This window comes from Rana temporaria, chromosome 2 (genome assembly GCF_905171775.1).
Source record: "Rana temporaria chromosome 2, aRanTem1.1, whole genome shotgun sequence".
In the NCBI taxonomy this organism is placed as follows: Eukaryota; Metazoa; Chordata; class Amphibia; order Anura; family Ranidae; genus Rana; species Rana temporaria.
In genome coordinates this window covers 339,359,500-339,374,884 of record NC_053490.1, presented here as the reverse complement: position 1 = coordinate 339,374,884, position 15,385 = coordinate 339,359,500, and the positions used below count along the sequence as shown (strand labels likewise).

General features: G+C 44.6%; 1 protein-coding gene and 1 pseudogene across 5 annotated transcripts in view; one reads left to right on the top strand and one right to left on the bottom strand.

Moving 5' to 3' along the window:
* LOC120928427 (CUB and sushi domain-containing protein 1-like) overlaps window positions 1-15,385 on the top strand; it is a 368,880-nt gene that overhangs the window by 43,719 nt on the left and 309,776 nt on the right. For all 5 annotated transcript variants that reach the window (XM_040339531.1, XM_040339530.1, XM_040339527.1 and 2 more), the window contains exon 2: window positions 5,553-5,638. In XM_040339531.1, the coding sequence (XP_040195465.1) occupies window positions 5,563-5,638 (76 nt within the window). In that variant the 5' untranslated portion in view covers window positions 5,553-5,562. The remainder of the gene's footprint in view (window positions 1-5,552; window positions 5,639-15,385) is intronic.
* On the bottom strand, window positions 2,728-2,903 carry LOC120929877 (annotated as a pseudogene).

Genomic DNA, 15,385 nt, shown 5'->3' with positions numbered 1-15,385 from the left:
TGCTGGACAGAGTGTACAAAGTGTAGCAACAAAAAGTATTGCTTAGTATGCAGAGATGTGAAGTATAGTTGGTAGGGTTGCACTGATACTGGTATCAGTGCAGATATGGAGCAGTTGCAGGAGTACTTGTACTCGCCCTCCGTGTGCTCCTCTGGTCTCCCTTGGTGTCATACTGGCTCCTCTGGTCTCCCTTGGTGTCACCCTGGCTCCTCTGGTCTCCCTTGGTGTCACCCTGGCTCCTCTGGTCTCCCTCGGTGTCACCCCGGCAGAGCATGATCCAATTTGCTACAGCAGGGGGAACAATTCCTTCCTGATCCCCCTAGAGGCACTCGGATTTTCCCTGGATCAACTTTACCTATAAATGTTAGTCCCCAGCTACAGTATATTATGTATATTTAGGAAAGTATCCAGGTTTTTCTTAAAGCAATCTAATGAGCTTGCCAGAACCACCTCTGCAGGGAGTCTATTCCACATTTTCACAGCTCTTCCTGTGAAGAAACCTTTCCGTATTTGGAGATGAAATCTCTCTTCCTCTAGATGTAAAGATTGCCCCCTTGTCCTCTGTGACGACCGTAAAGTGAATAACTCAACACCAAGTTCACTATATGGTAGAGGTCGACCGATATATCGGCCGACATATAAGCCGATATTTGACCATTTTTGATAAATCGGCATCGGCTGATTATTATCAAATATAAGGCCGATATTTTACACTGACCGCTGTTCCTCCTCCCTTCTCTACACTCAGTGGCTCTGGCAAGCATCAAGCGCAGCGCTGAGTGTGTGAAACTGACAAGTAACAGAGGAGAGAGAGAGAGGGGAGTTGTCAGAAATTGAACTCAATGTCGGGGGTGGGCGGGACCCGGTCGGGGTGGGCGGGGACCCAGCAGCTACAGCCAATGGTATCTGGGCGGGCCGCTACGTGTATGTGGCCCGCCCCCTTTCTTAAGCAGCTCGGTCATTGGCTGGTGTAATATAGCTGCTGGGTCCCGCCCACCCCCACATCAAGCTCAATTCTGATCTCGCTTGCTCGCACTCTCTCCCCTGTGTAACTTGTCAGTTTCACACAGTTAGTTTCACTCGGCTCAGTGTGAAACATGCCAGTGCCATCTGTCAGTGCCACCCACCAGTGCCATCTGTCAGTTCCAAACCAGTGCCACCTGCCAGTGCCATCTGTACTAAGGACATCAAGTGTGTGCTAGAGTGACAGGAGCAAGCAGGAAGGAGTGGAGTAGGTGAGGTGTGTTTTTTTTTTTTTTTTTTTTTTTTTTTATCATCCGCCTAAAATAACAGCCACAAAAATCTGCATCATATATCGGCCGCCCCAATTTCTCAATATCGTTATCGGCCAGAGAAAAACCCATATCGGTCGACCTCTACTATATGGACCTTTTATATATTTGTACATGTTGATCATATTCCCCTTAAAAGAAAAGTATGGGTTATATTTTTATTTTTTATTCATTCTTACCACAGTGGATGTAGCATCGGCTCCATCTGTCCCCCGCTGCCTCTGCACTGAGAACCAAGCCACCGAACATCGCCGATGGCTTTGTTCTCACAGATCCCCAAGAGGAAAGCTTTTTCTTTTTTTGAAAAGCCTATGGCGTGTGAACACACCCAAAAACTCCACCCGGTGCAGAAAAAATGTGCACACATAGAGTGTTCACAAAAACGTGCAGATGGGTGCAACGTCAAGTGGTCCTCCTGTGAGGAGGGACCCAAACCCTGATCCCCCGGGGCGTTGGGCTCCAGATGGGGACTGAGGTACTGTGGTCCGAGCAACCGAAGCAGACACAGACCCAACTTCCTCAGAGGGACTGCCGAAACAGAACCCTCCCAGTACTAGTTGGGGCTCCCCGAAGGGAGACCCCATGAGAGCAGGCAGACTAAGCCAGAAGGCCATGTCCACCTACTCCCAAGACATTCAGGGCTGGCCCAAGGACCCGCACCCTACTAATCACACAGTGACACAAAACGTGCACCACAAAAAAAGACAAAAAATGTGACAAAACATAGGCAATAAATTAAATAAAGTGGGGGGGAAAGGGATAGTGAAGAGGAGAGTGAAAGAAGTGGTCATTGTGTTCAACAATGACCAGGCCCTCCGGCCAGGAATAAAAAATTCCTCTGGTCCTAGCCAAAAGCCCCGGCCCAGGAGGCAGGTGCTAAAAAAAGTGTGTAGCTGGTGCAGTGACCGTGGTATCCTTAAATCAAAGTGTCCCTCACACAGTGATTCTCAGACACCTCTGGACTGCCACTCCAGGGGCACATGCACCATAGGCTTTTCGTTCCATATCTAACCTCCCCGACCGGCCAGTGCAGCCCTCCACCCCTGCCAGCTAGAGAGCCCTTCATGGTTTTCTTAGGGAGAACTGCCTCTCAGGTAGCAGCCTCCACCAATACTAGCCCTTCCAGACCCTCCGTCAACCCGGCGGATTTGCATGGTCCTACCCAGTCTTATCCCAGGGCATTACCAGCTCCTCCAACCGGATTGCTGACAGATATAGCACTTACACCAGCCAGCCAGAATGCCAGACTAGAACTCGGCAAAAAGACCAGACCAGTGCAGCACCCATCCTCACCAGAAGCACCCTTCCAGATGGCTCAGACTCGGCCATGGGCCGGCCCCCAGTATCTGTCGGGCAGCACAGCGTAGTCCCTGCTGAAACCATCCTTCCAGGTGCAACGACCTCATTGGATTGCATCCACCCTCCCCATGTAGGAGGTGCTTCAGCGCTCCGCTGACAACTGATAAGAACAGATACTACACTTGATCTTGGCCAAAAGGCCGAGAAGCAACAGGGAAGACACCACGATCAGCTCGGCCGGAGTGCAGTGGCCGAGCCTCGCACTGGGAGAACCACCTTCATGATCATGGTGTCTCCCCTGCCAAGAGGAAAGCTGCTGACTGTCTGCGTCTTTCCTCTTTGCTTCTCCATGGAGAGCTGAGCTGTGGAGGGGCGGGGAGAGGCTGTCTCAGCGTCTCATCGGCTCACTGAGACTGCCATCACAATCAGGGCAGCTGGCGTTTATGACGCGCTGGTCCGACTGATGGCAGTGACGTCAGCCTGCTCTCTGCTGAAAACTGGTCACAGGAGTGCAAAACAAATTGCACTCCTGTGACCCAGAGGAGAAGCCCAGCCTAAAAAGCTCAGGCTGGACTTCTGCTTTTAATCTCCTCTTCTCAAGAGTGAATAAATCAAGTTGCTTTAATCTTTCTTCATAGCTGAGTTCCTCCATGCCTCTTATCAGTTTGGTTGCCCAAAACTGAACTGCATAATCCAGATGAGGTTATACTAATGATTTGTACAGGGGCAAAATTCTCTCTCTCAAATACCCTAGAGACCTTGCACGGTATTTGCGCAGCAATTTTTCAAACGTGTGTGTTTGTTTTAAAATAAACAAAACAGTAAAGTTAGCTCATTTATTTATTTTTTTTGCATAAAGTTACGCCGAGTAAATAGATACCTAACATGTCATGCTTCAAAATTGCACACGTTCGTGGAATGGTGCCAAACTTCGGTACTTTAACCCCTTAACGCCCGCCGCACGACTATTTACGTCCACAGAATGGCACGTACAAGCAGAAGGACGTGTATATATACGTCCTTGCCTTCTAGCAGGTGGGGGGTCCGATCGGGACCCCCTCCGCGGCGGGCAGGTTTCCCTCGAGGAGCGATCCGGGACGACGGCGCGGCTATTCGTTTATAGCCGCTCCGTCGCGATCGCTCCCCGGAGCTGAAGAACGGGGAGAGCCGTATGTAAACACAGCTTCCCCGTGCTTCACTGTGGCGGCGTATCGATCGAGTGATCCTTTTTATAAGGGAGACTCGATCGATGACGTCAGTCCTACAGCCACACCCCCCTACAGTTGTAAACACACACTAGGTGAACCCTAACTCCTACAGCGCCCCCTGTGGTTAACTCCCAAATTGCAACTGTCATTTTCACAATAAACAATGCAATTTAAATGCGTTTTTTGCTGTGAAAATGACAATGGTCCCAAAAATGTGTCAAAATTGTCCGAAGTGTCCGCCATAATGTCGCAGTCACGAAAAAAATCGCTGATCGCCGCCAATAGTAGTAAAAAAAAAATTATTAATAAAAATGCAATAAAACTATCCCCTATTTTGTAAACGCTATAAATTTTGCGCAAACCAATCGAAACGCTTATTGCGATTTTTTTTTTTTTTTTTTTTTTACCAAAAATAGGTAGAAGAATACGTATCGGCCTAAACTGAGGAAAAATTTTATATATGTTTTTGGGGGATATTTATTATAGCAAAAAGTAAAAAATATTGCATTTTTTTCAATATTGTCGCTCTATTTTTGTTTATAGCGCAAAAAATAAAAAACGCAGAGGTGATCAAATACCACCAAAAGAAAGCTCTATTTGTGAGGAAATAAGGACGCCAATTTTGTTTGGGAGCCACGTCGCACGACCGCGCAATTGTCTGTTAAAGCGACGCAGTGCCGAATCGCAAAACCTGGCCTGGGCATTTAGCTGCCTAAAGGTCCGGGGCTTAAGTGGTTAAAAATCCCCATAGGTGACGCTTTACATGTTTTGAGTTACAGAGGAGGTCTAGGGCTAGAATTATTGCTCTCACTCTAATGTTCGCGGCGACACCTCACATGTGGTTTGAACGTTTTCATATGTGGGCAGGACTTGCGTATGCTTCTGCGTGCAAGCACATATTTATTATTATTATTAATTTTACTTGACACTTTTTGAAAATAAAAAATAATTTTGATAAATTTTATTCCTATTACAAGGAATGTAAACATCCCTTGTAATAGGAATATGACATGACAGGACCTCTTTTTTAGTGAGATATGGGGTCAATACGACCCCACAACTCACCACTAGGCTGGGAGGCCTAAAATAAAAAAATAAAAAAACGATTACTGCTTCCCAGCCAAGGCGGTGCCGTGTGTTTTTTTTTTTTTAATGCAGAGGCTGGGCATGAAGTTATAACATCCTGCCCGGCCTCCGATGATCATTGAGACTTCTGCAAAATTTATGGCCAGCGGATCCGTCCTCCGACTCTCTGATCGCAGCGGTGAGTCGGTAGAAGCTCCGGAGGGCGGCGGGAGGGGCGTGTCCCCTTTCGATGCCCGTAATGATCAAGCAGCGGAACAGCCGCTATGATCATTCTTATGGTGTAGGGAATCACCGGCTGAAAATGCAGATATCTGAATGATGCCTGTAGCTGCAGGCATCATTCAGATATAGCCCCACAAACCCAGGACGTCATACGACGGCCTCTGGGCGCGAAGTGGTTAAACCTCTTCTGCCAAATAGTTGCCCAGTTAGAGCATTGAGGTTGGCTTGTAAATTGGAGACCTCCTGTAAGGACATTATTCTACTGCATAGCTTGGTGTCATCTGCAACGACAGACATGGTACTTTTGATCCCAGACCCTATATCATTTATAAAGATATTAAATATAATAAAATATTTGAATTATATGTTAAATATTACTGATAAAAGCAAATGCAAAATTAAAATTCTGGTTCACTTAGTCTTTTTTTTTTTTTTTTTCCTACAGATTTGTCAAAATGACCTTGGGGCCATATACCCTTGAATGGGCCTTTACGTTTTTATTGTGTTTTGCATTATTTAATGGTGCTTGGGGTAAGTGTTTTTTTTTTTTTTTTCATTTTGTGTTGTCTGTTGCATGTGTTGAATTATATTTCTTTCTTATTAAGATGGATTACAGGGAGGAAAATGGTTCCAGCAACACATTTCTGCTGAAGACCCACCCACATGACTGGGTGTTTTAACCTCTGGTCACTTACAGAAAAGTGGGTGGTTAAAAGCCCCAACCAAAACCCTGCTCTACCACCAGAGCCTCATTCATCACTTACCACAGGGCTCAAAATATCAAGTCCTGAGCTACTAGCCAGGACTCGCCACCAGGACTTAAGGGTTACTCGCCACCAGTTGCCCCACACAACTCCCCCTGCCCTGCCCCTACTTCCGCCCCTAAACACACCCTCATAAATGATTTCATGAAATGACACCTAAATGTTTTATGCAGAATTAAGTTACAAAAAAAAAATATTAACAACTTTATCAGTGCCCATCGGTGCAACCTCACCCGTGCTCATCAATGCTGCTTCACCTGTGCCCAATAATGCAACCTACCTGTGTCCATCAATGCCGCCTCACCAGTGGCCAACTATGCCAACTCACCTTTGCAGGGGAAGAGAGGAGAGGATTGGCTGGATCATTAGAGATCCGAGGAACATCTCTGTAAACGGTTTGAATTGCCGTATGTTCTCGCCGTCGCATACAGCCCCACCTCCTGGCCCGATACTTTGATACACGTCACACATCCCAGCATTGAACGTGTGATCTTTCTATCAAAGTACCCGGGCCAGGAGGCGGGGGCTGTGTGTGACAACGAGTGCGGGGAACGCTCAACAATTCTAATGAAAGCTGTTACAGCTTGCTCCCCTCGCTCTTCCCCGGGGCAATTGCTGGGTGAACGGCTGCCCCCTGCTTCTCGGCGAGTGGAAAAATTTGAGGGCTGACTTATCACATCTATTGTTCCATCACCTGAATTGAACACCACCATCAAATCCTCACTCGTTGCTCTTTAATAATTTAGAACTCTTTTGTCCTTCACAATATGGCAGTGGACCTCCTATTCACTCTCCAAATCTGTAGTCCACATTATGTTGAGGGTACATGTGTGTTTTGAAAGTTTCCAACTCAAGTATTCTTTGCAACCAAACACTACAGAGATTATACAGGAGCAGTACAAATGGTTTTCCAGCCTACTGGGGTGGACACAGATGTTTAATACAAAATGTGCACCATATTGCCTTGAATAAGTTACTTCTCTGCATATCTGCTTTTCTGCAGTGTGATTAAAGAGAACTCTTTCTATGATATATTTTAAATCGATTGACTGAAAGGACAGGCGATCCTATTGGACGCCTAGGAGGAGGAGGAGGAGGGAGGAGACACATGGCAGAAGCCGCCGTTATGCAGAGAAAGAGGAGCTGCCCGCCCGTTGCCGTGCTGCCCGCCTGAAACTGAAATGGGAGAGGGAGGTGTTTTATCACACCCCCCCCCCCCCCCCCACACTGCCATCAGGGATGATGTTACAAGACAAGATCAGTTGCCCTCCAGTGTCTCAAGACAAGCATCATGGGACCTGGACGAATGGGGTTTACAGCCTAGTTTATTTTTATTATTTTTTTCTGCTGAGGATTCCCTGCACTATAAAAACAATCATAGCAGCTGTTCAGCCGCCTGATTGCTTTTACAGGTGGTGGGATGGGGACACCCACCGCCCTCTGGTGAGTTCACGGGCGAGCCAGAGAATGAATTGGCTGGTGGCGGCCATTTACCATAGAGAATACCGCAAACCAGATGGTCACTGGCAATCTCAATGACCTTCGGAGGCTGGTCGTGATGCTATGACATCACTTCCAGCCTAGGCAGATGTAAACGCTGATCACCTTCTTTTTTTTTTTTTTTTCAACTCCGGCTGTCCAGCCTATAGGAGAGATGGTGGGTCTTATAGACCCCAGATCTCTCTGTAAAGAGGACCTGTCACCAGAAATTACACTTTGATAAAATGTTAAGTAGTGAGTGTACAGCTTCTATAACAGTGTAAATTTGCTGTCCCCTCAAAATAATGCAACACACAGCCATTAATTTCTAGACTGCTGGCAACAAAAGTGAAAATGAGGTGTGCATTTATATTCATCCCCTTTACATTGATACCCCTAACTAAAATCTAGTGGAACCAAATGCCTTCAGAAGTCACCTTATTATTAAATAGTCCACCTGTGTGTAATTTAATTTCCATATAAATAAAGCTTTTCTGTAAAGCCCTCAGTGGTTTGTTGGAGAACCTTTTGTGAACAAACCGCATCACAAAGGCCTAGGAACACACCAGACAGATCAGGGATAAAGTTGTGGAGAGGTTTAAAGCAGGGTTGGGTTATAAAATAAAATCCCAAGCTTTAAACATCTCATGGAGCACTGTTCAATTCATCATCCAAAAATGGAAAGAGTATGGCCCAACTGCAAACCTACCAAGACATGCCTGTCCACTTAAACTGACAAGCTGGGTGGGGCAAGGAGACCATTAATCATAGAAGCAGCCAAGAGGCCCATGGTAACTCTGGAGGAGATGCACAGCTCAGGTGGGAGAATCTGTCCACATGACAACTATTAGTCATGCACTCCACAAATCTGGCCTATGAAAGAGTGACAAGAAGAAAGCCATTGTTGAAAGCTATAAGAAGTCCAGTTTGCAGTTTGCTGTGTCCCCCACATGGCTTCTCACAGACATGTGGAAGAAGGTGCTCTGGTCAGATGAGACCAAAATCGAACTATTTGGCATAAAAGCAAAATGCTATGTGTGGCGAAAAACTATCACTGCCCATCACCCTGAACACACCATCCCCATCGTGAAACATTGTGGTGGCAGCATTATGTTGTGGGATGCTTTTTTTTCAGCAGGGACCGGGAAGCTAGTCAGAGTTGATGGGAAGATGGATGGAGCCAAATACAGTGCAATCGTAGAAGAAAACCTGTTGGTCTGCAAAAGACTTCCGACTGGGGCAGAGGTTACATAGTTACATAGTAGGTGAGGTTGAAAAAAGACAAGTCCATCAAGTCCAACCTATGTGTAGGTTCACCTTCCAGCAGGACAACGACCCTAAACATACAGCCAGAGCTACAGTGGAATGGTTTAGATCAAAGCATATTCATGTGTTCGAATGGCCGAGTCAAAGTCCAGACCTAAATCCAATTGAGAATCTGTGGCAAGACTTGAAAATTGCCGTTCAGATGCTCTCCTTTCAATCTGATAGAGCTTGAGCTATTTTGCAAAGAAGAATGGGCAAAAATGTCACGCTCTCTAGATGTGCAAAGCTGGTAGAGAAGTGCCAAAAAAAGACTTGCAGCTGTAATTGCAGCGAAAGGTGGTTCTACAAAGTATTGGCTCGGGGCTGAATACAAATTCACGCCACACTTTTCACATATTTATTTGTAAAGAATTTTGAAAAAACCTTTATAATTTTCCTTCCACTTCACAATTATGTGCCACTTTGTATTGGTCTATCACCTAAAATTTCAATAAAACACATTTACGTTTTTGGTTATAACATGACAAAATGTGGAAAATTCCAAGGGATATTAATACTTTTTCAGGGCACTGTATATATGTAGTGTTTACTTATCTCTCCCCAAAGCTCTAAGTGCCATTGCATTCTGCTGCTCCGTTCCTCTGTTATCAGCATAGTCCCTTTTGACAAGTTCTCTGACACACAAGATAACAGCAGCTGGAAATTTGTTTTGGGAGGGAGCTTAGAGCTATATAAGCAGATGGCTTGTCTATTCACACTGCAGCTCTGCATGTTCCTTCCTTCCTCTGCGTATGTGGAGTGGAGGTGTCTGCCTTTTCTTCCAATCAGCTCACACACAGTGTTGGCCCTAAATCCACACCCACTGCTGAATGAGGAAACACAATTTCTAACACAAGCTTCACTTCACAAAGAATTTAGAAAGGGAAAACCCGCAGATAAACATGTAAAACTTATGTAAGGAGATTTGTTTTATCTCTGTGTATCATCTGAGGCTATTCACTTCACTGGGTATAGCACTTCATGCATATATACAGGTACAGTCAGGTCCATAAATATTGGGACATCAACACAAGTCTAATCTTTTTTGCTCTATACACCACCGCAATGGATTTGAAATGAGATGAACAAGATGTGCTTTAACTGCAGACTTTCAGCTTTAATTTGAGGGTATTTACATCCAAATCAGGTGAACAGTGTAGGAATTACAACAGTTTGTATGTGCCTCCCACTTTTTAGGGGCCAAAAATAATGGGACAATTGGCTGCTCAGCTGTTCCATGGCCAGGTGTGTGTTATTCCCTCATTTATCCCATTTACAAGGAGCAGATAAAAGGTCCATTTCAAGTGTGCTATTTTGCATTTGGAATCTGTTGCTGTCAACTCTCAATATGAGATCCAACGAACTGTCACTAGGCTGAAATAACAAAACAAGCCCATCAGAGAGATAGCAAAAACATTAGGTGTTGCCAAATCAACTGTTTGGAATATACTTAAAAAGAAAGAACGCACCGGTGAGCTCAGCAACACCAAAAGACAATGGAAAACAACTGTGGTGGATGACGGAACAATTCTTTCCCTGGTGAAGAAAACACCCTTCACAACAGTTGGCCAGATCAAGAACACTATGCAGGAGGTAGGTGTATGTGTTTCAAAGTCAACAATCAAGAGAAGACTTCAGCAGAGTAAATACAGAGGGTTCACCACAAGATGTAAACTATTGATGAGCCTCAAAAATGGGAAGGCCAGATTGGAGTTTGCCAAACAACATCTAAAAAAGCCCTTACAGTTCTATCCTATGGACAGATGAGACCAAGATCAACTTGTACCAGGGTGATCAAAAGAGTATGGAGAAGGAAAGGAACTGCTGATGATCCAAAGCATACCACCTCATCAGTGAAGCATGGTGGTGGTAGTGTCATGGCGTGGGCATGTATGGCTGCCAATGGAACTGGTTCTCTTGTATTTATTAATGATGTGACTGCTGACAAAAGCAGCAGGATGAATTCTGAAGTGTTTCGGGCAATATTATCTGCTCATATTCAGCCAAATGCTTCAGAACTCATTGGACGGTGCTTCACAGTGCAGATTGACAATGACCCGAAGCATACTGCGAAAGCAACTAAAGCGTTTTTTTAAGGGAAAGAAGTGGAATGTTATGCAATGGCCAAGTCAATCACCTGACCTGAATCTGATTGCGCATGCATTTCACTTGCTGAAAGGAAAATGCCCCAAGAGCAAGCAGGAACTGAAGACAGTTGCAGTAGAGGCCTGGCAGAGCATCACCAGGGATGAAACCCAGTGTCTGGTGATGTCTATGCGTTCCAGACTTCAGGCTATAATTGACTGTAATTCCTACAACGTTCACCTGCTTTGGATGTAAATACCCTCAAATTAACCACTTGGGATCCGCGCTATGGACGAAAGAAGTCCACAGCGCGGCTCTCAAATGCCGGGTGGACGTCCTGTTGTTGTCATTCCCCATGCGCGCTGCTGGGGGCGCGCAGCGGGGGAAACAACGTGCCCGGCGCATCGCTGGGAAGCCGATGCGTGTGCCTCGCGGCCGCGTTGTCCGCCAGGTACCCACGATCGGCGGTGACAGCAGGGACATGGAAATCTGTGTGTAAACACAGAGCTCCACGTCCTGTCAGGGAGAGAGGAGACCAATCTGTGTCCCTTGTACATAGGGACACAGCATCGGTCACCTCCCCCAGTCAGTCCACTCCCCCCCACACAGAACACACCCAGGATGCACATTTGACCCCTTCCTCACCCCTAGTGTTAACCCCTTCACTGCCAGTCACAGTTATACAGTAATTCGTGCATTTTTATAGCACTGATCGCTGTATAACTATGAATGGTCCCAAAATTGTGTCAAAAGTGTCTGATACGTCCGCCGCAATATCGCAGGCCTGACAAAAAAATCGCAGATCGCCACCATTACTAGTAAAAAATAAAAAATAAAATCTATCCCCTATTTTGTAGGCGCTATAACTTTTGCGCAAACCAATCAATATACGCTTTTTGCGATTTTTTTTTTTTTAAACAAAAATATGTAGAAGAATACGTATAGGCCTAAACCGAGGGAACATTTTTTTTTTTTTTTTTAAATTGGGATATTGTTATAACAAAGTAAAAAATATTGTGTGTTTTTTTTTTTTTTTTAATTTTCTGTCTTTTTATGTTTATAGCGCAAAAAATAAAAATCGCAGAGATGATCAAATACCCCCAAAAGAAAGCTTTGTGGGGAAAAAAATGATAAAAATATAATTTGGGTACAGTGTTGTATGACCGTGCAATTGTCATTCAAAATGCGTCAGCGCTGAAAGCTGAAAATTGGTCTGGGCACGAAGGGGTTTTAAGTGCCCAGTAATGAAGTGGTTAAAGCTGAAAGTCTGCAGTTAAAGCACATCTTGTTTGTTTCATTTCAAATCCATTGTGGTTGTGTATAGAGCCAAAAAGATTAAAATTGTGTCGATGTCCCAATATTTATTCACCTGACTGTACCTGTATATATGCAATCTTCTCTTCTCTACATCTGTTCAAAGTGCAGAATTTATACAGCTTGCTTAAGCTTTCTGAAAGCAGTGAGCAGGAATGCAAGGTTACACTGGAGAGCTCAGTGATGAGAGCTAGTTGGAGGGAGGCGACACACCCACCTTACACAGCACACAGGGACAGAGCTAAGGCTGTCAATCACAGACTGTGTGCTGGAGATCCCTCCTCATTGCAGATATCAGTACACAGGACACAGGGAAAGTATTGCTAGACCCTTCAGGTGAGTGGACATGCACCCTAGCCCATTCTGTGAGTCCTGGGTTTTTTGCTGCCTAAGGTGATGGACCTCTTTTCGACACGACATAGTTACAGTACATAGTTATTTCATTTAAAAAATACAATATTCCATCTAGTTCAAACAATAATAAAAAAAAAAACCCACACCAACAAATGGAAAACCGTATAATCGTATATTATTATTATTATTATTATAATACAGGATTTATATAGCGCCAACAGTTTGCGCAGCGCTTTACATCAGGGAAGACAGTACAGTCACAATACAATCAATACAGGAGGGATCAGAGGGCCCTGCTCGTTAGAGCTTACTACCTGGATTAACTGCCCCTGGCATTATTACCTCTAAATATTAGTATCTAGTTATATTTTGTGTATTAAGGAATGCATGCAGCTCTTTTTTAAAACAAGCTACTGAGCTGGCCAAAAACAGTTCTTGAGGGAGTCTATTAACTTATTTACTGTGAAGAAGCCTTTTCGTATGTGAAGGTTAAATCTATTTTCCTCCAGTCAAACTGCGTCACTCCAGCTCTTGTGGAACTACAAGTTCCATCGTGCCTTTGCCTTTGGAAGTCATGCTTATAACTGTCAGTCTTGCAATGGCTTGAGGTAGTTCTGCAACAGCTGAAGGGATGCAGTTTGATACCCATGCTTCAGATGTAAAACTGAGAACTTGTGTCCTCTGTAATGACCTGAAAGTGAATAACTCTATACCAAATTCACTATTTGGGCCACTTATGGCCCAAATATGATAATATCCCCCTCCTTGGTCCCCTGTCCTCAAGAGAGAATACATTCAGTTCAGCTAATCTTTGCTAATAGCCAAGCTCCTCCACACCTCTTATTAGTTTGGTTGCACTTTCTCCAGTTCTCCAATATCCTTTTTGTGAACTGGTGCCCAAAATTGAACTGCATATTCCAGATGAGATCTTGCTAATGATTTGTACAGAGGCAACATTAATGCTCTCTCCGCTAGTACTTTGCTAGCTTTAGAAACTGCAGCTTGGCATTGCATGCTATTAAGTGTATGATCTACCAGAACACCCAGATCCTTCTCCCCCCCCCCATTGACTTCCCCAGCTGCTCTCCTAGAATATATGATTCTATATGGTACACTGAGAAATCTTTCTTAGTTTAAGTACTTTTTTTTTTTTTGTATGCTAATTTATCTTTTCAACTCCTCACTGCCTTCTATTGCCATAAATAGAAGCAGTGCATCTGGATTGGTACAACCTTGGGAGTCATACCCGGACCCCATGTTGTGGAGACAACTTGCATTGTTGCCTTTTAAGCACTGAATCCTTCTTTTTTTTTTTTTTTTTTCAATAAGTTTTTATTGAAAAGTATACAATACAAAAAGAACAAAGCGAAAGAATAGTGACAGTCACTCAATCTTGAGCATCAAAGGTGATACAATAAACAATAGTGGACACAGACCTCGCGACCCACAGTACGTGCGCAGACGCAAGGGCTAGAGCTAGAAATGAACAGGAGCACAGTAACAAACACAATCACCTGCGAGGGTCCATATCCTAAGAACAACGCATTGGTAATAAAACCTAAGAAAACGTACTTAAACATCAATACCAGGACTGTCCCCTAGAAAAGGAGACGTAGGGACATAGAGATCAAAAGAAAAACAGAAACGAAAGAGAGAAGAGAGAAGTTGGAAAGGGGAGGAGGAATAGAGGATAAAAGAGAGGGGGTAGGGATAGGAAACCCATCTCAGGTACTCTCTATATGTTAATAGCATAACCAATCAGTAGAACCATAGAATCAAATTCAGCCAGATTGTGAGACATAATGTCTGCGTAAGCAGAGGTAAACTTGAAGGCAAACCAGTCAGACCATATTTTGCATGATAAATCTTCTGAAGCTCTAAGGGAATGTGTGAGATCTTCCATATGGTAAGTATGGTCCACCTCCGTTAACCATTGGTGCACCGTTGGTATAGTCGTCTGCTTCCAGAATTTAGGAATGAGGGATTTAGCCGCATTCAATAAATGAGGGGTTAGAGATTTCCTATACGATCTAACTGGTTTGTCTGTACAGTGTAATAACACAACCCATTGATCCCCAGGGGTTTCAAAGCCCTGGATTTCCTTCATCCAATATAAAACAGATCGCCAAAAAGGCCGGATAAAGGGGGACAGTACCACCATACGTGAGCGTACGTGAGAGGTACCTGAGGAAAGATTCCATGGAGTACAGCTGGAGTGAGGTGCCAACTAGTAAGCAGTTTATAGTTGACTTCTGCAGTCCTGGAAGACAACGAGGTGGTATGAGCAAGGTACAGTATAGTGGATTTTTGGGACTCTGAAAAATCTTTGTGCAGGTCCTGTTCCCATTTACTTAGAAATGCCGGATGCCCAGAGGAAGAGAGTGATTTGTAGGGCTTTATAAAAATAAGACAGGGGCCTCTCAACTGGCTGGTCCTCTACAAAGGCAGTTTCAATTGGTGTCGGCTCTGTGAGAGCATGAAAAGGTTTAGGAAGGGAGCGCACAAATGCAGACAGCTGACGATATTTCCAATGATCCAAGGGTGAACTAGTAGAAGAACCTAAAAGGTCAGATAGAGGAGTAACACCGGTAGAGGTAGTGACATGATGTAGGTGGGTCGCATTTCCCAAAGACCATTTGAGGGAGGAGGGTTGTAAATTTCCAGGTGGGAAATAGTTATGACCAGTCAGAGGTATCAGAGGTGAGTTGAACAACCAATTATGAGATTTACATAATGAGTCCCAAATCATGAGTCGAGCGGGTAAGCGGTGATGTGTGTACCGCCAGAGATCGGTACTTCCTGGGAACCCACATTTGCGTAAAAGGATCTGTGCCACAGAGAGACATCTCTAAGGTCACCCATAGCTTATTATGTTTGTGAAACTTCCAGTCCGAGATCCTGTTCAGGACAACTGCTAAAAAATAGTTTTTAATGTCTGGCAGGGCAAGGCCTCCATCCCTCTTAGGTCTCACCAGGA